Raw genomic sequence first — 23,651 nt, forward strand, 5'->3', positions numbered from 1 at the left:
CAGAAAAGTGGTGAAGACTACAAGAATCATTAAGATCATTACTGAATTGTGTGCTAATCCTTCTGGTTAGCAGCAATATAGAAATCATTCTGCTCTGTGGGTGTACTTATTCATGTTTGAATGACAGCATGCCTTTTTTATTATTGTTAATTTTGTCAAACTAGTGTCTCTGAAAGCATATATGACTCTTTCCTATATGATTCTTTCCAGTGACTCTTCAGCCAAGTCTCATTTATAAAGACAACTTTGTAACTTTATCAACTTCAAATTCTGTCTTCCTTTACAACCGTACAAATTACAGGAAAACAAAACAAAGCAAAACAAAACAACAACAAAAATAAAATAAAATAAAATAAAACCCAGATATTTCAACTGATTGTAGCATGCAATTTTCAGCAACCATAAAAGCTATGAAAGCTATAATCTGACTTTGCAATCTTGGCTGATGACTCTGCAGTGTGATAAAACAGAAATTTGAAATAGTACCTTCCTGTGATCCAACCAAATAGAAAACCATTGGGGCACAATTATAATGGAAGCTGGCAATTGTATTTTACTAGCCTCATTTTTTCAAGCTATTCTAGCTCATTTTGAACTAGAGGAGAGTAGGAATTTGAAAAAGTTATGCCTTACTCCTTTACTTGTATGTGTCTCTGGTATAGTAAAACTAAAATTTTCAAACAGAATATTACTTGAAAAGTAATTTATTTTGAAATCCCATCTACAAATTGAAGTATAATAACACTGGGGAGGAGAAAACACACAAACTGTCCCATGGTAAAAAAGTAAAAGCAATTACTTATTTAACAGCTTTCCAGTGAAATAAGGGAAATATGAAGCTTAAAATTGGCTATTGAAATCCGTGGTCCATGCATGTTCACAAGCCTGGTATTTCTCCATCTGTTTTACTCTCTTTTGAGTGGCATACTTAAACCCAATGTAGTGACTTTGCAGTGGAAACATCAGAATGATTAAATCAAATTCAGAAACAGGAAGAGCAATCATTCACACTTCTGTTTTCTGGGTGAATTAGCATTCTGCTTCAGCAAAACAAACTAAAAACCACTTTTATATACCACTTCCTGTTTTAGCTTTTATTTTAGGTCAAGCAAAACATTTTAACCCAAAAGAAGATGTATCATTTACTTAGTGGACTTGATCTCAAAAAACAGCTTGTAGTTTAACTATTTTTAAAACAGACCAGGTAAAGTTAGGGCCAAAACAAAACAAAGGTGCATATTTGTTTAGTCATTCATACCAAAATTTTGCCAGATATACACAGTAATGATGGGAATTTCAATGGAAGAGTTATTCTCAAAAGAAAAAGGTGGCATTCTGGCACCCTCAGTTCGGAACACCAAGTTGCTATTCTTGTATGTGAGTAAAGGCAGTCACTGGCACGTTCATACCAGTTCCCCCATTTCATCGCATTTTGGGAAGATATTACCTAAGTCAAATGGTAAGCTGCTCAGAGTGTGGCATGCTGCTTTGAGCTTGGCAGAGCCTGCTAGAAGGTAATATCCCTCAAGCCATACCCTTTTCAACAGTGCAAACAAAAGGTGATCTGTCTAATAAGAACCCAAATTTAGATTTCTGGAATCAAATGTCCATAAATTAAATTTATTTTTTTTTCAGGAGTGGGGCTCATATATACAGGTACAACTACTTAAAAACAGAGTTCTGCTGCAGTTCACTGCATTCACAGAAAGACGTGTTCATTAAATATAAAAGCAAACAATTGTCTTAACACAGTTAATAAAGGCTGTTTATTTTTACAATATATTTTAAACAAAAATTTCTAAAAAAAGCCAGAGCTTTTTGTACTCTTGCTTAATGTTACTGTAGATGGTAATCAGCAAGACCAGCAATGTTTTAAATACATTATTCATACTGGATAGTTAGCTCTTTTATGCCAGTTTGATATTTTATAGAAATTACAAATACTTTGATATCCATACAGTTTTTCCAGATGCTTATCGAACAAAACAAATCACAGATGTTTGCTTATCTTTCTGATGTATGTCCTCCAAAATTAGCTGATCCTATAATAAAAATACAAATATAAATATTTTTAATAAGTCTAAAGGAAAACTTTATTCATGTAAATTATTTTGGGAACTTAGTCAAGGAAAAGGGAAAGTAAAAAATAGCAAAATTTAAAAATACAAAACGTACATTTTCATGAGAACTTTTATACAGTTTTTTTATGAATCTAAATATGCTCCTTTTTATGTAACTAATATAACCAGATTTCTCTTTTTGTAGGAGAATATGCCATATTTCAACTTCAGCTACACAAGCGAATGTCCAAAGTAAATATTATTGTTCTGCATCTGAACCACAATTAGCTGGTAAACATACAGCTCAAAGAAAAGCAATACTGAAGTTCCATATAGCTGCTTGTTTTATTAATGTAGATTTATACTCCATTATTTACAGAACCTATCGGGCTCATTTCAGATGCAGCAATTCCAGATTCAAAACAATTACGAGGTAAACTTTCACTGTCTATGGGCATTCATAATTTGAATATGAGTGAATTTCTTGAAACATCTTTATTTTGGTTTCATGATTTTTCTTTATATCTAGAGAACAGCTTATCTATGAGCTCAAAATTGCTTGGCATGTGTTATTCCTAGAATAGAAAGGTTACATTTACAAATTAAGACTAAAAAATTCTTTACAGAAGAATTAATGTAAATAAGTTATCACTTGTGATGTAAACTTTGCAATACAAATAATTAATCTGCCCAAATTAATCTCCTACCTACACGCCTCTTAGGCTGGTCTCTATGTAACTACTTTTGCTAGCTTTGTGCTGCAACAATTACCCTAGAGTAATTCCTTTTTTTACTGTAACTTTCAGATATTGATTCCCATTGATGATCTGTTTTGCTGTGACTACCGAGTCACTGTACTTCTACCACTAATGCTTTTCTTTTCTCTGCTCTTTACTTGAGACTTGCTGCAAGATTAGATTTGCCAAATTATTTAGAAATGCTATTTTTCTAGAAAACAATTAAGGAAATAATCAAATTTAAACCTCTGAAAATAGTATTGAGGGGTGAAGCAACAACATATTTTCACAGCAGATACTCTATTTTAACAAACGGCTAAGGCTAAACACTGATCATAAATATAATTTTTTTCATATTTTGCTAATAGTCTACTTCCAATTTTCAAATATAATTTTAGTCTTGCGTAATTTATTTCTTATTTACTGTTATCCTACTATATTATTTACTGGAGAACAGTAAATAAGAAATAAATTATACCATACTAAAATACTTATTTACTGTTCTCCAGGAAATTAGTAATAAACATATGTTATGCTGATATTTTTCAGGAAAAAATGATAAATGTTGATATTTGATAAAATATACTTGCTTTTGATAATATATACTTGCCTAAGTGTTGTCTTTGTAGAATTCCAGAGATGGTGATAGGATGTCTTGTTATAGATGATTGTGGGGAAGGTGATGTAAGTGGATACAATGGAGGGGTTCTGAAATCAGAAGCAGTCCACGATCCCCTTCTACTGCATTGTGATCCAGATGGTGATATAAGTGAATATCCATTATGTGGTAGGCTTATAGGCGTGGATCTATTAATGAAATTAATTCATGGATAAGATTTGATGCTCCTTTCTCAGAACAAGAGATTTCAAAACCCTTTAATTTCATATTTTTCACATTTTAATTAAAAATACTATACTTTCTTGTGTTCTATAGATTCCTTATCTGATTTTTAGTTATATAAGAAATATAGTTATATAAGTTATAAGTTATATACTAAGTTATAATTATAAGTTATATAGTTATATAAGGAATATTATGTTACATAAATATTAAATTTATGCTAGAGAAGTACACTGGGATTAATAACTATCGACTACAAGAGTACTTTTTACTGAAAACCATTTTAAGCTTTTTTTGATGGTAACAGTTCTCACAGATTGAGACATTTTCATTATTTAGATGGAAAACCTGAAAAAATGTGACACACAGCATAAGGATGTTCAAGTTATTCAGAGAACAGCTGTTGTGTAGATACCATGTTGTCATTTTTGACTTTCAGAAGAGTTACAGAGAGGCTGTTCCACTTCCTTAGTATAAAATTACCTCCCTTTGTATAGAAGTATCATGACTGCATATGTCCACAGTTACAAAAACTCAGATTACCTCTGCACATTTTTAAGAAAGTAATTTCAAAATATAACCTTCCAACAATAAACAAATTCATATAGGTGACAGCTAACTTACACAGTAACATTTCTTCAGATATAGAATGTAGCCTTTAAATGTGCAGATTCATAAAGGCCAGGCAAGAGTCCAATTCAGTATCTCATGAGAGACTGTAACATCTTTAAAAGGTTTTTAATTACCTTGTAGATCCTGCTTTATTTTGACTTGATGTTATTCCAGCTGACTGAGAACTTCTGTACGATACACTACCTGTCAGAATTACATTTTTGAAAACAGGACCAAAATTAATTACCTTCTTTATTTTAGAGATCACTTCGGTAACAAGGATTAATACCTTAATAGCATTATCTGGCACAAATTCGTGATCGGTTTACTTAAGAATGAAAAATGGTGCAAAAATACAATAGAAAATGAAAGATAAGGAATTGTTGACTAAATGAAGTCAACATGTCACTTCAGAAATGATAAAAATAGCCCTAAAAATAATTCAGTTTTGGAGGGGATTTAGCACAAACAAGGCATTACTGAAGCATGCGTTGTCTTCCAGTACCGCTTGCTGGAAGAAGCTCCAGCAGAAGTGAAAACTATCAGAACTACTCAACAGCACTCCAGTGATGGTAAAGGTGAAAAATTGTCTTTAGTCGCAATAGATTAATCTCTACATAGAACTTAGCTATCACAAAGACATCATATTGCACCATTCCTTCAAATCTTTTCCAAGTTTAATACAGATATTTTGGTTTCTTTCACATTCTCTCACTGATTAGATTAATACAATAGTTCGGAAGTATTCCACTTCTTCAGCTATTGCTTTTTGCCCCATTGATCTCCTATAAAGAAACCTTCCTTAGTTTACCATTGCATCATTGTTTCTACTCGCCCTTACTTTTGCAAGTATGCTTTGATTCATGAAGTTTATCCACTGCAAAACTTTCCGGGTTGATTCTGAAATGCGCTGAGCACATAACTGTCTTATAATTTTACTATCTAATTAAATATCTATTTATATTTAGACACACACGCAAAAATTATGTAGACTCTGGATATCTTTTTAATTAATAAATTAGTAATTTAATAGGCAAACATGCATTTAGGAAGGATCTGAACATATAAATGAAATGCAATATAGAAAAATTAATTTTTAGTCCTTCATTGTAATTATATTACAACTGCATTTCAATTGCATTTATCCTTGTTTCAGGCCTTTTACACCATGAAAAAATATGAGTGCTAGAAGTTCCGTATGTGGCTCTTAACTACAGGAGCCAGCTGTAAGAGTGCCTGAGAATAGACTACTACAGAAGCATGCTGAATGTAAAACTGAGAATAGTAGGGACACATAAATGATAGACCTGCAAAGCACTGGAAATTCAGGGAAACTCCTCAAAAATAAACAATGCCCAAAGAAATTGCAGTATTTCAATAGGCTGCCATTCATGTCTTATTTACACAAAGGCTGCCAAAGAGTTACCCAAGCTCTGCAACAGCCAAGGAACGAAAGGCAGTACAGGCAGATAAAATGTCTTCTACCCTAATAGAGTGATATCGTGCCTAAAAAAAAAATCACCTCACCTGAAGAAATTCTAATGTAATTAAAATTAATTGCCTTATTTCTGTTACAAGATATTTTTCTAGTTTCCTAGAAAATTTAGTTTCCTCTCTTTTCCTCAAGTGATTTTTAACATGATTTTGTGGACAATGTTAACCTCTGGTAGCTATAAACCAGTATAATCATGAAGGCTAGCGGAGGGCCAACACATATTGCAAGTACCTATGTTCTCTTCAACCATACACAACAATACAGTATTTTCTTTGCAAATGTTGACTACGGTTGCTCAGCAAATATCACTTTGGTTACAAGAAATTATTCACAGAACTGGGTAGGTAAGTACAGGGAAGACTTATTTCATTCTTCATTTTTAACTACTTCCCATCTGCTGGACTGATGTCTATATGGTAAATTCCTTACAACTCAACACAATTCAAGTTTGCTCAGTAAATTGCTAATGTATGGATTTAAATTTTTTAACCCTCTTAAAGAAATACATTTTTTTTTCCAGTTACAAACTTTAGTCTTACGTACCCATACGTCCATCCTGAGGTGGAGTTATTAACGATAATCTTATTGGAACCATCCCTGTCTCAGGCTAAATGAATAGTATAGTATTAATTATAGTGTACATTAATTATTAAGGTATTTTAAGCAACAGTTTTACAGTTTTCAGGACTAGAAACCTGAAGATTTCTGCCACTCTCTACAACCAGGTTTGTTCATGGAACTAAAATGCCAGGAAATAAAACCTTAGAATTAAGTTACTGTAATAAATTATTAGTAATTAAGATAGTAATACACTTGTAATGCCCAGGTACAAAGCCTGCAGCATGATCACCTGGTCAAGCAGCAAACAAAATGTTTATGAAAGGTGAAACAAAATGACTATCATAGTATGTGCTTTAAAAACGCTTTTACCCATCATAAATGGAATTTAAGGAATGCTTGGAAAATCAGAGTGCCAAGGGTGCCAAGTGATTTACCTCTTTAATTTCAGATATCTCAAATGAAAGCATCTACATCTAGTCTGATCCCCTTAAATGCTCTTTATAGTCAAGGAAGAGGAATGAATATACTTTAAAATGAGATAAATAACTCATAATAATCCACAGGTTATACCTATATTCATAGGTATAATTGATATAACTTATCCATAGGTTATAAAGCAAATCCTGGGATGCTAGCTTAGATTTGCACTGGAGCCATCTGCACGAGGTCTGGTCTTACAAACATTTCCAGTCTTTAACATATTAAAAATTAAATTTAATCCCAAATTCGTTTCATAGAATCATAGAATTATTTGGGTTGGAAGGGACCTTAAAGACCATCAAATTCCAACCCCCCTGCCATAGGCAGAGACACATTCCACTAGACCAAGTTCATCTATTAGTAACATTTCTCTTGAAAACAGTTAGAACACTTTTTTAATGAAAACATTGTGAGATTTCAAGAATTTGTCATTTAATTTACCAACAGAAGGTTAAAACTCTGTATAAGCTGTCTGGACATAGTCCTGGACAGCTGGGTCTAGGTGGCCCTGCTTGAACATGGGGGTTGGACAAGATGACCTCTAGAGGTCCTTTACAACCTTAACTATTCTGTGATTCTGTGATATGGCATGTAGAGAATAGAATTTTAGAAAATGGTGTTGAGTTTTTCTTTCCATTTTGTTCCATTCTGGGGATTATCTGACTTCTAAACATCAGCCATAGTTGAAATTAGCATTTACATAAGAATTGGTTTGAATTGGAGGTAGGGGGGAAGTGGTGGTCTTTTTCTACAGTATTAAAAGGACTGGAGAATCCAAAAGCATGTGAGTACATATTTAATACATAGATATATACAAAAGAAACCTTACCTTCCTCATTGGCGAAGGTAAAGGATCAATCTCCATTGACTCCATTCTTACAATAAAGGTCAAAATAAGTATGACATTGTAATTAAAAATAACAAATTCTTTATAATGACTAACATTGTGTTATGTTCTTTTGTTATATTTGACTAATAATACAAAAACATAATGTCTAACACATAACACATATAAGTATATAGAACGTGTTCCAAAACCCTCTAGAGGTAAGAAAAATACATTAATTGATTCTGAGCTTTGATTTAGACATTTACAGAAAAGTTTTTTTTTTTATGATTAACATTATTCTTATATTTAAATCTACATATAAATATATACACATTTATCACTTGTCTACACAATAAGGGCATTCTGATTTTTTTTTTTTTTAATGAATTAGTCACAGGAAAAGAAGTCTCTTAGCTTCAGGAAGCTGCATGTTTAATTTATTTAACGTTTTATGAGCACTGAATGCCTTAAAGGAGCTCATCCCATCTAACTTTAGACAACTACAATGTAAACATAGCTGTCTGTACAAGTCATTTAGATTTCCACTACAGTTAAAGGGAAGAGTTACTCACCAATTAATCAATCTATCTATCCAGAAAATCTTTCGAATAAGGTGCATCATGTCTCAGATTTTTTTTTCTAGTGAGCACAAAGGCAACCTAGACAACTAGCTGTTATGTACACTAGAGTAGATATCCCCACTTCTTTTATGCTGACAGAGTTTACAGAAACAAAAAAGCAAAAATCATTTTAAACTCACTGTAAAAGAAATGGCTTTGTGTATAAGGTGTTAGTATGTTGTCATTGTTAAGATTTTCATTGAAAATCAATTGATTTCCACCTACGTTTCAGAAGTGGAAGGATGACTAGGTTGAAGAGAACATAAAGAGTAGCCATTCGGTCTTCTTGAAGGAACTAAAGTTATTAATAAATTTAATATTAGAACATTGCTATATCCAGTGATACGTATTCCATAGTTAATATCTTAAAACAGCACTTCTTACTGGAAAGTGGGTTTCTACTTGTACTGGCAAATGGCAGTGGAGTAGTTTGTTGAGGAGGTTTCATACTAAAAGTGGAAAAAAAAAAAAAAGGATGTAAATTGAAAGATGTTTGGTTAATTCATTTTTCTAACTGGTCAATATCAAAGTACTGTATCCATTAATAGTTACATAGTAACATAACACTCTTTGCCGTGAAGCAAAATAAGCAATACATTTGAGAAGCTATTAAATTCATCTTCTCTATTAGTCTGTATCAAGTCACTGCATGCCTAACAATATCAATTTAAGATAACGTGGCTTTTCATGGAACAAGACTGTATGGAACAACATGGCAATTTTATGGAACAACAGATAGTGAAACAGATTTTTACAACAGATATTTACTACAGTTGTGACAAAAATCTTCACCGTGATGTATATATTTCCCCAACTTTAAAAAATCGAGTTTTCAAAGGGAATGTTGGCACACTTATGCTATTCACCAACAGCTATGTAAAATGGAGATTTTCCCAATAACCATAAATTGGAAGAACACGTCTACTGGTCATGCAAGAAGAACCCCTAGGTCACACTGTTTTGGTAGAATTCTGTGAAAGTCTGAAATCCAGTAAGAATTCTGTAGTTGGTATAACCAAGGTGCTGTTAATTTGAGATGCAGACAAGGAAAATGAGACAGTGGATAAAAACATATAGACTATGATAATCTACCATATACCTAGTTACTTTAAACTGTGTTTCTCTCAGTTACATTACAGCAGAGCACCATAAGAGAGCATAATGCAGTACTATTTGCATGTCATAGTCAAAAGAAAGCCTAAAAAAAAAAAAAAACATTTTGCAATTAAATTGCTGGTTTCATGAACTGTCTTGTCAAGGAGATTTCAGGATCCTTATTCACTGGTATTCATAAAAGTGACATTATGGAGAGGGGCTCCTCTGAAGAAGATGGATCTACAGGGAGTACAACATTGTAACTAAACACCAAGAACTCTAAAGCAAACGAAGCCTGTCAAGTAATTTTCCAATATTTTTTGAAGTTTTTTAGAGTAGCTACTGATTTGAAAGGATTCCTTCCTGACAGGCTTGATTAACGTGAAGAAAATGAACCTGATGACAGAAATCATTGCTCATTCACCTCTGCAAAAATATTATTCTTCTATTTATACAACATGATATATAAGAGAAAGGCAAACAAAGCAGTTTTTTATTGTTTAACAGTGAAATCTACTGTAGTCTGATTACAAAGAATATTTGTCATTTACTTTCACTGCATTAAACCTCTTACCATTGTATCTGATGCATTTGTTGTGTTGCTTTCCTGAGAGATTCTTCCAGCTTTATTCTCTGTGACATAAAGATTTAAACAAGCTCTCTTTGTATGATATACAACTTCGTTTTCATAAAACTAGCATTCTAAAGTGTTGAAAGGTTGTGTCTTATTGCTTTTAATCCTAGGTATAATTGTTATTCCAGACTTACTAGGTACAATGAGGTAAGATTGTAGCTGTTATATGGATGCATTACCCAGCCAGTCTGAAAAAGATAAGCTTCTTTTTAGCAGCTACAGACTTAGTTTGATTATCTTTTCTTAAAAAGTGTAATACTTCATAAACGAATACCAAGAAAAGTGCTTAAAATAGTTTACTTCTATTTTTCTTTCTCTCTTCCATATCTGATACGCTACGCTCACTAAGCCACTTTCAATAATTTACTAGCAGTCTTGGCTAAGCAGGGAGGTCCCAGTTGACTGTAGGTTGACAAACGTGACTCCAATCTACAAGAGGGGCAGGAAGGAGGATCCAGAGAGTTACAGGCCTGTCAGTCTGACCTCAGTCCCACAGCAGGTGATGGAGCAGATCATCTTGTGTGCCATCATAACGCACATACAAGTGATCAGAAGCAGCCAGCACGTGTTTATGAAAGGCAGGTCATGGCTGAGTAACCTGATCTTCTTCTATGACAAGATGACCTGCTTAGTAGAGGAGGTAAAGGCTGCAGATATTGTTTACCTCCATTTTAGTAAAGCATTTGACACTGTCTCCTACTGTATTCTCCTCGAGAATCTGGCTGCTCAGAGCTTGAACAGGTGTACAGTTGACTGGGTGAAGAACTGACTGGATGGCTGGGCCAAAGAGTCATGGTGAATGGAGCTCAACTCAGTTGGTGACCGGTCACCAGTGGCATCCCCCAGGGCTCATTCTTGGGGTCAGTTTTAATACTTTTATCAATGATCTGGATGAGTGAATTGAGTGCAACCTCCAAGTGTGCACATGGTACCAAGTTAGGCAGGAGTGTTGATCTGCCTGAGGATAGAAAAGCTGTGTAGAGGGATCTGGGTAAGTTAGTTCGATGGGCTGAGTCCAAACACATGATATTCAACAAGGCTAAATGATGGGTTGGCACTTGGGTCATAACAACCCTCTGCAGTGGTATAGGCTTGGGGAAGAATGGCTGGAAAGCTGCCCATCAGTAAAAGACCTGGGGGTGCTGCTCAACAGCATGTCCATCACTGTGTCCAGGTGGTCATCAAGGTCAAGAGCATCCTGGCTTGCATCAGAAATAGCATGGCTAGTAGGACTAGGAAAGTGTTTGTCCCTTTGGTGAAAAAGCACCTTGAATATTGTATTCACTTTTGGGCCCCTCGCTACAAGAAGGATACTGAGTTGCTGGAATACAGTAAAGAGAACAACAGCGAGCAACAAAGCTGGTGAAGGGACTAGAAAATAAGATCTAGGAGGAGTGACTGAGGGAACTGGGGTTGTTCAATATGGAGAAGAGGAAGCTGAGGTAAAACCTCATTGCTCTCTACAGCTACCTGAACGGAGGCTGCAGTGAGGACAGTGTCAGTCTCCTTCCTCAGGTAACAAGTGATAGGACATGAGGAAATGGCCTCAAGTTGCACCAGGCAAGGTTAAGACTGGACATTAGGAAGAATTTCTTCACAAAGAAGGAAGCATTGGGATGGGCTGCCCAGGGAAGTGGTGGAGTTCCCATCCCTGGAGGTATTTAGGAGGTGTGTGGACATGGCACTGAGGGTCATGGTTTGGTGCTGGGACTTGGTAGGTCAGGATGATGGTTAGACTTGGAGATCTTGAAGGTCTTTTCCAACCTAGAATCATACAATCATAAAATCATTGAAGACACAAAAGTTTTAGTTCATTTAGTATGTAATAACCTGGAAAAGATACTAATAACAATATTTCCAAAACACCAAATACTGTATGCCCATATTTCCCATTACAGATTCAAAATGTATTCAGTTCTTAGCAGTATCTATTTGTACTAACATTATGTGAAGAGTATTTCCTATTATTTTATAGACACAACCAAAAAAAAATTAAAGAAGGTTACCAGCTTGCAAAATTAAAGAGTCCAAAGAATATTAGGCTAACTCCTTAGTATGTGTATTTTTTACAGTTATGCATTACATGATCATACATAATTTTTATGTAGGATGTAAAAATTTATTCAATAGCCTCCATACTGCATTTGCATTTTATCCTCAATTTCCTGTGTGACTTCGGATCTCTGCTACTTCACACTATTATATTTTGATTTGAAGACAAGTTATACATTTTCTTGTTAAATTTTCATGCCTTAACAATATATTTTTTTAATTCTTTTAAAACATTTCCTCCTTTATAAGATCACACTGTTTGTGGGAGATATTATGTGCTTTTGCAGGTGTGAAACTGCACAACAGATCAAAGATAAAAATCTAACACATGTAGGATCTGTTTGGTTTACATATATATATATTCGTTCTTTTTTTCTAATGAAAGTTAGGTTTGATTAAGAGAGTGACCAGTACAGATGTCAGAAAGAATGTACTTTCCCATACCAGTCTCTAGGACTGCATCTTTTTAATAATAAAATGTCTTAAAGAAAGTGAACAGCTATGTGCTTTTTAGTATTTCTCAGTTCTTGCAGAACACGGGGACTAGACTTGTCAGGAATACGGACATCAAGTATCCACACCACATGCCATCATCTGCACCCCAGTATCTCTGAAACTCACAGGAACAGCAACAAAGCTTTTATCAAGGTCATCAGACCTGTTGGCTGACTGTGGAAAGGATGACAGACTAGAAATAAGGAAAGGGACCACAAACAAAATAGGCAAGCATGAGAACCCCCTTTTGTGAATTCCCTTATGCAGTACTCTGCCTTTCCCAGAGGCCAAGGCCCATGGAGAGGAGGGTGGCAGGAAGAATCACTTGTGTCAAAGGGGAGACGTGCTTCTTTAGTTTCCCAGGAGTCATTGCCATTTACCAAACTGTTAATGCTGTAAATCATTCTTGCTCCATTTTTTCCCCACTCACCTCATCTCAAAGCCAGTGTCAGGAAGCCTCAATGGAGATTATAAACCTGAGTGTGAGCGTCTATTCCCACTCTGCCATCCCAAGTGCCTCTGCCAGCTGTGATCTACCCTTCCCTAGCCACTTCAGACTCCCCATCAGTAGCCTTGAAAGAGGGAGCATTGCTAACTGAAATTCGTAGAAAGGGGATGGTTGTATGATCACAAAGGGAAATTCTTCTAATCCTTGCTCACCTCACCCTCACTGTCAAACCATTTCGCCACCAAAACAGCTTCACCAATGCTAGCCATTGCTTCAGATAGGATGTTTAAGACAATCAGCCTCTTCTCACCCAGAAACAATGAAAGTAGTTTTAAAATAATTAAATGAAATGGACAAAACAGCAACAAAAGCACCCTAAACAGTGTGCCATTGAAATAGCAACCAGCCAAACTTTCAGCTGTCTCTACCCTGGCACCTGAACATCTTCTTTAGGTCAAGCAATCTTCTTTGGTGCTTTACAACCATTGGTGAATGAGTATCTTAACAGCAATTAACTGAGAAAGTAATCATAAAAAAGCATTAAAAAATCTTCAAAGATTCCTTGGAGATATCATTTTAATTTATGTAGAAATCTAGTAAGAGCTTTATTTTATTTTGTTTATAGGTCTGAGCTTTACCATCTGGAGTCACTATAATAGGTTATAAGGGACCACAAAGTCAGGATTCCTCCATGGCCTGCCCTTGAAAGCAGGACTGGATCTTGAAAGAAACACCCACTCCACAGTACACCAGGACTGATCTCAAAAAAACATCATGAAACAAGGGGAGAATGGACCTGAAAGCACTTAAGTTTACAAGCTCTTCTGTCCTGGGGACCATATCATATGCTCTTCTCACACAAGAAACGGTCAGTTGCACAGCCATATGAGTTTGCCTCTATCATTTCATACTTAGGGCCCCTACTGAAGTGCTGATCCACCAGTACTTTCAAGTAGCTCTTAGTAAGATAGTTGGCCATGCCCTTAGAAATAAATGAAACAGCCACCTATTTTTGCAAATATTTGGAATTAGCTCAGAAATCAAAAAGAAATGTTGGATTTCTTTCCAACCTGCAAAGCAAGAGACATAGACATGAATTCAGTACCTGTTCCTGAGGCTGATATATTCTATTTCTCTCCCCATCAAACTATCCCTGATTCAGGGTACTAGCCTTTAATCTTCTTTCATACTGTTCAAGCTTTTCATTTAGTTTGTCAGCTCTAGACTTCTTTTTCTTTAGGCTTATCATCTTTGTAGCAATCTCTCTCTGCCTCTTTCACTTTCACCTCCATACAGTGAGTTAGTTTCTTCCCTCCCAATTTTTTGACTCCTCATTTAATCTCAGTCACCCCACAACTAGCAGCCATCTTATCAAACTATAATTAATAAAGTCCTCACATATTTTAAACAATTAAAAACTGATATTTATAATGACAGAAAGGTGACAAGCCTGATAATTCTAAGTATTCCAATAAAAGGTGAATGTATTTTCTAAAACTTAACCAAAGTAATAAGGCAAACATAGCCAACAAAAAAAATAAAAATCACAATTAGTTTTACCTTTTTTCTGTGGTATGCTAATAAATGTTCACGATTTTTTTCCTGAAATTCTGAAATCTAAAAGTAAAATGTTTAGTTATACGGTTATATCAAGCTTTGTCTAATTACATTCATGTAACTTCAGCAAAAAAAAAAGTAGTGAAGAAGAACTACTTCACAGCACACATTTTTCTATATTTCAATAAGTATTTAACATTTCCTTTATATAACTCTTTAAATCCTCTTCCAAAAAAGCATTCAAAGTCCAAGTTATCACTGACACGGAAAGTCTTATAAATATTAATTAATTTAGTATGACCTAGTGGTAGATTTATTTCACTGAATTTGTATTTTAACACTGTTCAATAATAAGGTAAAGAAATTGGAAAGGCAGTTTACCTGAAATGTTTCTTAGTCACTCATGTTAACCAAATACACAAAATTAATGGCAACATAAAAATTAATGCATCTTACTGGCAATTATAACTTGCCTTGTAAAATATCTTGTTAATTAAAAAACTAATTGTTAGATACACTGTCCAGTGGTGTGTAAGCACTTCTTGTTGTGTCCAAATGAGGATCATAAACTATTACAGGTTAAAAGTAAAAAGAAAAAAGGTAAGCAAGACAAGAGTTTGATGAACAAATTACAATAGGCAGAAACCTACTAATAAATCTTTCTTCTGACCTCTTAGGAGCAAGAAAAATGCCAGAAAATGTGTAGGTCCAAAGGCAACCAAAAAGAAATACTCAGAGAAGATAAACCCACAGTGGAATTGCTAACTGAAATGGTTACTTCTGGTTGACTGTAGAAGAGTCTGGGAGATTTCCATTCGATGCTCATCAAAAGATCAGAAGCGTCTTCAGAAGAACTGGTAGAAGAAACAGCCAAAAAGGAACGATAAGAATTCCCAACATGCTGTCCTGGCAAGTAAAACACTGGTTTAACACAGCTGAAGGAGATCTTCAGAGAATTTCCACAAATACCCAGACTGGGTCCTGTGCTGTTCAGCATGTTTATACATGACCTCCAGAAGAAGGTGACTAGCAAAGCTATTATTAATATTATAATAGCAAAGTTTGCTGATGATACTACATTAATCATGTTAATGAAATTAAGTTCATGCAGTAAAGAAATTCAGAGCAATTTTATGAGACTGAATGGCTGAGTAACTGCAGTTCAGTCTAGATAGTGTGAAGTGATATACAGAGCAGAACAAAAATATCTACATTTATTCATAAAGTAATGGGCTGTGAGCTGGCTCCCACCACCTAGAAATGGGTTCTTGGGTATATAAAAGAGCGATCTCTGAAAATGTCAGTTCAGTGCTCAGTATCTGTCAAAAAAGGAAACCAGATCTTAGGAGTGGTTAAAAAAGGAATAGTATAGGCAACATCATTATTTCACTGTAAGCATGCACTATGACACTGTATTCTGAGTCTTCTTAACGTCTCAGAAAAGATATAGCACATCTGGAAACAGTTCAGATTAATCAGAGGTATTTAATAGCATCAGTACAAAGAATGACTGCGTGGATTATGAGTCTTCGTGTCTGAAAAAGAGACAGCTGAAGAAGGGATGTGTTAGCAGTCTAAAACTAATGAACAGCACAGATAGAGTACATAGGAACAGTTGCTTTTTCTTCTTGCATGGGATGCAAGAAATCAAACAAAACTAACAAGTAGCAAGCTAAAACCTGAAAAAATGAAATGATCATCACAAAGTGTGTAACCTGTGAACCTCCTTTCCATATTAGCTGATAAATGCTAAATATTCAGAAAACAACTTGACAGTCACATGGGGAAAAATATCCACCAAAAGCTTTTGAATGCAATGGCATCATGCCACCTTGAGAAATCCCTTCGCAACAAACAGTTAAACAGTAGGATCCTGTTCTGAAGACTTATCACTGCACAGCAGTCTTGCTCTCATATGCTATCCTAAGCACCGGCTGCTGTGACAAAAATATTATGTTGGATAAACCTTTGTCCTAACATAGAACAAGGTTTTTCTTAAAGTCTTTTGATGCTGGTGGAAGTTCTGGCCATTTCTTAATGCTTTCCAGATTTTACATTTCCCTGTTTCCTAAGGGTTAACTCAAGCTACAGAAAACCCACCTTAGACTTTTGGTATCATGTCCTACTTTTCCTTTCTTTGGCACATTACAGAAGTTTATATTCAGGTGTGATTGGCGAGATAGCTGTCTGAATTTGTTCAGTTTACATAATAACTGCTCATCTTTGTAAATGTTGCTAAAAAGTGTGTGTCTGAAAGGACACAGGAAGGCATCTCATTTACCTTTGTGTCAGCTGTGGATCTTCAGAAGATGATTGTTGAGGAAAGGGACCATGCTCAACTTTGGCGAAGTCAGAATAGAGCAAATATGAACCCTACAATCACCATGGTCAATGAGGAGATTCCTAAGATGAAGGGAAGAGGTGATCTTTACTTTGTTAATTTTCTACTGGATCAGCAAGCTCACCGCAAGACCAAACAAGTACCAGCACAAAGGAGGTGAAAACAAATGGAGGCTGCAGCTCAGTTGAGGAAGGATGTACTACTTACAGTCCAGCCTAGAGCGGTTGAGGCTGCCACTGAAATGTTCAATAAGAGGGACAAGGATGAGAACCAGTTGCAAAGACAAGCTGAAGAGATAGAGAAAATGAGAAGACAGTGGGAGTTTGTATGTATTTGTTTAACCCAGAGAATTACTAAAGTTCATGGACTGGAAACTAAGAGTGAAAGAAAGGAACCTGTCCAGAGTTTAATGAAGGCAGGGAAAAAATTTACCTTGAAATCTTTTATTGTATCCGTCTAAGAAGGCAGATCAGGGTTTGTTTTCACATTTTAGGAATTATATTGTTATTATTTTTAGTAAAACCTAGCTTTTGAGATCAGGAATCTTTGTTTACTCTCTCACTATTTCCTTTTTTTCTTTTTTTTTTAAAGAAGAAAAGAAGGAAAAAAAAAAGGAGGGAGCATTCATCTTAGGGCTTTAGCTAGCTCAGGTTTTCACTGTGTAACTTTTTATTGCCATAATTACTGTATATTGTCTGGGCCTGTTTAAGATTCTGGCAGATCTAATTTTTCATTTCATGGCATTGAAAGTGATTCTACACCACTGAAATAACCAGAACTAGTGGTCCTCAGAGAGAGTTTGAAAACATAAGCAGAGAACATGATGAATAATTTATGCTTCCTAAGAACTTTGAAACTGTGAAATTAAAGAAGTGAAGACAGTAACAATCATACATTCATTTTCAAACATTCATTCACACATTTTTACACACTTACATAAAAATCAGTAGAAGTTTCTGATTATTTTATATAGTAAAAATGTTTTAAGAGTGATTCACCTGTGTTATTTCTTTTGAATATTTCTTGCATAATGTATCTATTCCCATGAACAGTGACTGAATATCAGGATTTGTCTAGCAGGAAAAGAAAGTATACCAAGGTTAGTACTTTTTTTTTTGCAAGCTATATTAAACAAAGCATTTTGTGAAGTGTTCCTTAAATTGAATGATGTACATAAACCAAAAATGGACAGATCAGGAGTAGGATAATATGGAAACTGAAAACAAGTTCAGTTTTATTTCCTGTATTAAATATCTGGAAAGCTTTGTGCTTTTGTTTAACTATATTAGACACAAATACATTTATTGTAAGAAAGACAGTAACAATTCGCAGAAGACATTCAAAGAAGATGTTGTGCTGCCCTGCAGGAGACAATGCCCTCAGACCAACAGTCAGGTTTCCTGCAGGCCCTTTCTGGGCTTTTTGGCTCTCTCCATCCCTAGCCACATGGATACACCTTATCATTGGTTTTGGCTCAAAGGCCTTTTTTGAAATGGCCCTTTCTCTCTCCTGCCTGTCAGGCAGAAGAATGCCATCCTAGCATAAGAAAAAAAGCCCTACAATGATAGTTGAATTTATCAGATATTTTCTGATTGAGGCTTTATTCAGAGAACATGGTATGGATTTGCAAATGGCAACTTGCATTTTAAAAAAATGCACTTGTGTTTAAAAAAAATGGAGAGAAAGTGTTCTGTAGCTAAGCTATCACTGTAATAAAGATATATTTTTTATTTGTGCTGAGAGAGAAATGCTACAAAATGCAAAGTGAATTTAGAATTGATAGTGACATTTGGACATCTATTCAAACCTGTAAAGCAATGTAGTTAGTTAACTGTTGCTTTAATCCAGAATAGGTCTGACTTAATTTAGTCATAAGAAAATACAAACAAATTACTCCCTCAACATACTTATGCTAGTTATAGTACTCAGTTAAAATATTACAGAGTGATAGTAATCAGTGATCACATTTCAAGATTCTTCATGGGAGAACCTTACAAGATTTCTACTGTAACAAAATGAGGAAAATGAGGAATCTAAAACGGCAAAAACAATCCCAACGTACTTAGATCATGAGGCAGGACTGTACCAGAAAATAGACGCCCTTCATGTAAGGAACAACCTTTTAAAAGCCAATACAAAAACAGAACCGAAACTGTTGCAGGTAAAATGCAAACTAATACTAGAAGTTCCAAGGAATCCTAGAAAGTTTAAAATTTTGAAAAATAAAAGAAAGGTGAATTATTTAAGTAAAGAAGAAGCTGACCACCTATGAATGAAACTGCAGTTCTTCTAAGCTACCAAGAAACTAGAAAGTTAAGCTCTATTACTTAAATAAAAAAATTACATTGAAATTAAAAAGAATTAGACTTTGCTCTATTTAGAAATGAACAAACCTGTAGAGAGACAATACTTTTATTTAGTCCAGAAGTAGTATAATACTAGTGTAAAGTCAAATAACCATGACTATGTAACAGCTTCACTTCCCAAACCTATTTTTAATGTGTACTTTTATTTTATATTTTTGATAGCAAAAGAAAGTTAATATTCACATATATGAAAAATAATTATGTGAGGAGCTAAATTAATAACCCACATTTGCAGCAGATTTATATCTTTTGTTCCTCATATTTTGATATCTACTTCTACGTCGTGTACAGCAATCCAGCTGAGCAGCAATGGCACACACTGTTGGTTACTCTGTGTTGCACACTCTGTTGGTTACTGTACGTGTGGCTGCCAAATGCCCTTCTGCTTACTGATGAGCTGATTTTGCATTTCTCTCACCATGAGAACTACACTGCTTTCCTTGCTTTGCCCAGCTACCAATTTTCATAGAACTCACAGGAGAAATTTATTTGTATTTGAAACTTTCTCTGCTCTTTGAATTTAGTTGACATTAGCCAAAGCTTTCAAAAGGTTCCAAAAGGGTGAATTGGCTCGCTGAGAAAGAGAAAAGCAGATAGACCAATAGCACACTCTAAACTATGGCATACGAGTAAAGAAAATACGAGCAAGACAAAATTTTGGTGCCTTTAAAATGTGTTCACAGGAGGCAGCTCTAGAAAGTTATTCAGAGTCCTAACAAAGCAACGACCTTGGTTTTGAGTCCCTATTAGATCCTGAAGGAAATAAAAATCCCATGAGCTTCATTGCTGATTTATAAACTCTTTAAAATAAAGGATTGTAGAAAACTGTTTAGATTTTATTTGCATGGAGGAGTAGCAGATGTTAACATGGTATTCTGAAATAATGAACAGTGAGATTCTGATTTATCAGAACACTGAACCATCCTCTGGGAAAAAGCAAGTGGGGACCATGAGACAAGGAAGGAAAATATAAAGGTGACAAGTATGCATTAATGTAAAGATGAGAATATTTAATGTGTAGTTGTTGATTACCCCAATATACAATTTAATAAGGAGTTGTAACACATTTGCAGGACCTCCTACTCATTGGGAATTCTGCCACAGCATCAAGCTCATAAAGGTTACCAGGTATATTTCCACTCAGGTTCCTGAATTATAGAGCCATATGACTTTTTTTCTATGCATCTTTAATTAACATTCCAATCATTTTATCTGTTCTTAATCAAGGCTAAGTAATCATCATTAATGTCTTTTTTAAAGAATATGATAATTTGCTTCCTTCCAGCCCTCCAGAGCAATGGCAGGTTCTAATGAAACATCTAATTTTTTTGTTAGTATCACAACCATTACGATTTTAAATTCCTTCAGTATTTTTGAACTAAATTATCAAGCTCTCTTGATATGCTGCAATTTAAGACTGATCTAACCTAGAAGTTAGCTTTGTTTTGAGCAAGGGGCTGGACAAGATGACCTCCAGAGGCTCCTGACAACCTAAATTGTGTTTCAGTCAACCCTGTGACTGAAATTGATAATGAAACTTACACTGGAGTAGGCTGATACTGAAAGATAATTAAAATGCCTCCTTTAGAGGTTCTATGAAGGTTTTTTTGTTTGTTTTATTTGATTGCAATGTTCATTGTTCCTTTTTATTACATTAGCATTTTACTGTTTTGCTGTAATGTTTTACTTCTAGATAGAATTGCCTTCTTCACCGCGTCTCAGTTCTGCAAGGTTCTTTGTTTACAGATGTGAAATACAGTGTAACAGTATTTTAATTTTCTTTATATACAGCATGTAATGTAGCATATGTATTTAGATGTACACCAACTCAGTTTTGAACACAGCTAGAGGAATCATGCCCTTCTCTAAGGTCACCTGTTCAGGGTTAGTCCCAAATTATCCTCCAGTTCATATGCATGATTGCCTTATAGCCTTGTATGACTGATGTTTTATCTGTACTGAATGCTCTGAGTACTTCTCTTCTACCCTTGTAAGGTAGATTTGTCTCTTAGGCAGGTGTCAGTCTAGGAAAATATAACTGTTTTCAAAGCCCATTTACGAAATCAGATAAGGAGAAGATGGTTCCTGGGAGAAATGAGAAAATTAAATCTTTTTAATGATCTCCTAAGAAAAAGAACTAAAAGCTATTCATTCTCTAGTAAATAACAAGAATTTCTATAAATACCCCAGATCATCTCTCAATCACATGGCCATGAGGAAAACAAGCAAAAGAGAAAATTTAGAAAAAAGACCAACACACTTGAAAACATTGATGGGCCCCTACGCAGATTTTTGCTTCAGTCCATTACATAAGTTAATTCATTGCAGTCCACTTTCTCTGATGTACAAACAACATTTTCCACATTTTGACAGTAGTCACTCATGTTACACGGAAGCCACTTATATTCCTTGAAAAGGTCAGAGCGATTTACAGTACAACAGACTAAGAGGGCATAAAGAGTCTACACAAGCTTTCCTTTGAAAACCTGTAAAGCTAAAAACTGTATAGTGAAAAGTATCTAAGTCTGCCAAACTATCATCAGTAAATTCAAGTCACAGTGGGCAAACAAATGGGAAGTATTTTGTAATGCAAATAATTTAGCTGTTAAGCAAACCACAGATTACTATAACACAATAGTACTAAAGCTTCATTTACCTCTTTTGAAAGGAATATTGTACGACAAGGAGTTCTGCAGATCAAACATTCATCTTTTTTGCCTGTAAGGTAAAGACACAGTTAAAATGTACATCAAACAGAATAGCTATTGAATACATTTTTAATAGAATATGAGGCCTAGAATCTGAAACCTTTGTTTGGAGCTTATTGAAGGAATGTGAAGGTGATATAAGAAATGCAAATAAACATGAATAAAGAATTCGATTCTACGATGACTAGCGCACAGTTGCACAGGAAAAATGTGTGTGAATGTCATCTGGTCTTAATTCTGCAAGTAAGTATTCATGTAAATGATTTAATGAATATCATTAGTGTCACTGAATGCAGGTGACTTTTAGTTCCTTTGATTTAAATAGGACTACTTGCCTGGTTTAATTAAATGCATGCTTAAGAGCACTAATGAGTTAGAGCCAACCAGATATATGACTTTTTAGGTTGGGACTGTCTTGCTCTCTCTATAAAATATGTGAAACTTTAACTTCAAAGAATTAATAATCTTACCTTGTGATTTTTGCTAGTGAAAAAATTAATCACCTCACTTTTTAAAACTTCATCATTTTTTAAATCTCTTTGATTATTTGCAAATATATTAGCAACTATTTCTTGTAAATGCATATGGCTGCAATAAATCTGATAATTTTATTTTATGCTCTCTTTCTAAGGGTTCTAAAGATCAATGTTCATAAACATCTTTAAAGAGGAAATACATTTCATTATCATTATTATTGAGTTCACAGAAAAAATAGTTTCTCGGGGATTTTTTTTTGCTAAAGGATATTAACAACCAAAAGGAAAACAGTGGTTCATGCTCTAGGAGTCTGCAAATTGTATTTAGAGATGGCTTTTTATGATCCTCTTTCCTCTACAGCAAAAGTGCAAAAACATTTAGTTAAAAGATTTGTTTTTAATTCTGAAATATAGATGTATCACTTTTTCAGTGTGCAGTTACCAAAAGCAGGGCATTTAACATGATCTCAAAGGGAAAAGCATTAATGCTTGCCTGCTATTTTTTTCTTTTGACAAGAAACTGCTATATTCCCCTATGTTTTTTCCACAGATCCTCATGCAAGAAAATCACAGAAGTCCCAGAATATGGCTCAGGAATTGCATAAAACACATAAAAGCATCAAAACATCACATACAATCCTTCTAACCCTAACGAATTTTTCTAGTGTTTCGGTAGCAATACTGATATTCAAAATGTCTTCAGACTAATATCAAAATCTGTGCTCAAAATACAAATCTTATGTTTTGCAAATTGCTCGTTCACTTTTTTATTTTGTTTTTCACAATGCAGACATGGATCATAAGCACTGGGACTCAGCTTTTAATAAAGCTTCCAGTTTTCAGCATCCAAGGTTTGTTCTCAAAATCCGACTGCTCCAGCCAGATTCATCCGGAAGCATTCACAGGTTGCTTTTACTATTTAAAGAAAAACAATTGAAAAGGTTTATCCATAACATTAGGTCAACAAAACGAAAGGCCTTTCTTTTTTCCATAGTGAGTAGGAAGTGCTAATGGCCCAGGCACGCCAGCGCTGCCTGATGAGCTGAAGCAGGGAGCCCAGCCTGTGGCAGCCATTACCTTTCTGGAAGCAGAGCTCACAGATAACATGGCCGCAGCTGGTGAAGAGGAACCGTGGGGTGGCCTTGCGGGGCTCGCAGAAGCAGGCATTGCAAAAGACTCGGACAGCCATGCAGCAGAGGGGCAGGAGGGGCCAGCAGGGAGCGGGTGGTTGAAGCAGACGCTGT

The 23,651-nt window shown here is 35.0% G+C and overlaps 1 protein-coding gene across 1 annotated transcript; it reads right to left on the reverse strand.

Moving 5' to 3' along the window:
* Window positions 1-360: 360 nt before the first annotated feature.
* RNF212 (ring finger protein 212) lies at window positions 361-23,649 on the reverse strand. Its single transcript, XM_013178133.3, has 12 exons — window positions 23,485-23,649; window positions 21,880-21,941; window positions 17,856-17,930; window positions 14,520-14,576; window positions 9,905-9,963; window positions 8,620-8,684; window positions 8,461-8,530; window positions 7,616-7,661; window positions 6,289-6,352; window positions 4,385-4,454; window positions 3,408-3,604; window positions 361-2,042 (listed from the first exon to the last, which is right to left on the reverse strand). Exons 1-12 carry the CDS (start codon window positions 23,594-23,596, stop codon window positions 2,005-2,007), a joined length of 915 nt encoding a protein of 304 aa, XP_013033587.3. The 5' UTR covers window positions 23,597-23,649; the 3' UTR covers window positions 361-2,004.
* Between the last annotated feature and the right edge of the window lie 2 nt (window positions 23,650-23,651).

Source organism: Anser cygnoides, chromosome 4 (assembly GCF_040182565.1).
Source record: "Anser cygnoides isolate HZ-2024a breed goose chromosome 4, Taihu_goose_T2T_genome, whole genome shotgun sequence".
Classification (NCBI taxonomy): Eukaryota; Metazoa; Chordata; class Aves; order Anseriformes; family Anatidae; genus Anser; species Anser cygnoides.

Excerpts from the sequence above, each read along its gene's own strand:
- RNF212 (XM_013178133.3), bottom strand. The coding sequence starts at position 23,596 with ATGGCTGTCCGAGTCTTTTGCAATGCCTGCTTCTGCGAGCCCCGCAAG. Across the intron at positions 9,964-14,519 it reads TAGCATACCACAGAAAAAAG|AGAATAAAGCTGGAAGAATC; the intron begins GTAAAACTAATT and ends TTTATGTCACAG. Across the intron at positions 2,043-3,407 it reads TCTACAAAGACAACACTTAG|GATCAGCTAATTTTGGAGGA; the intron begins GCAAGTATATAT and ends TTTTTATTATAG.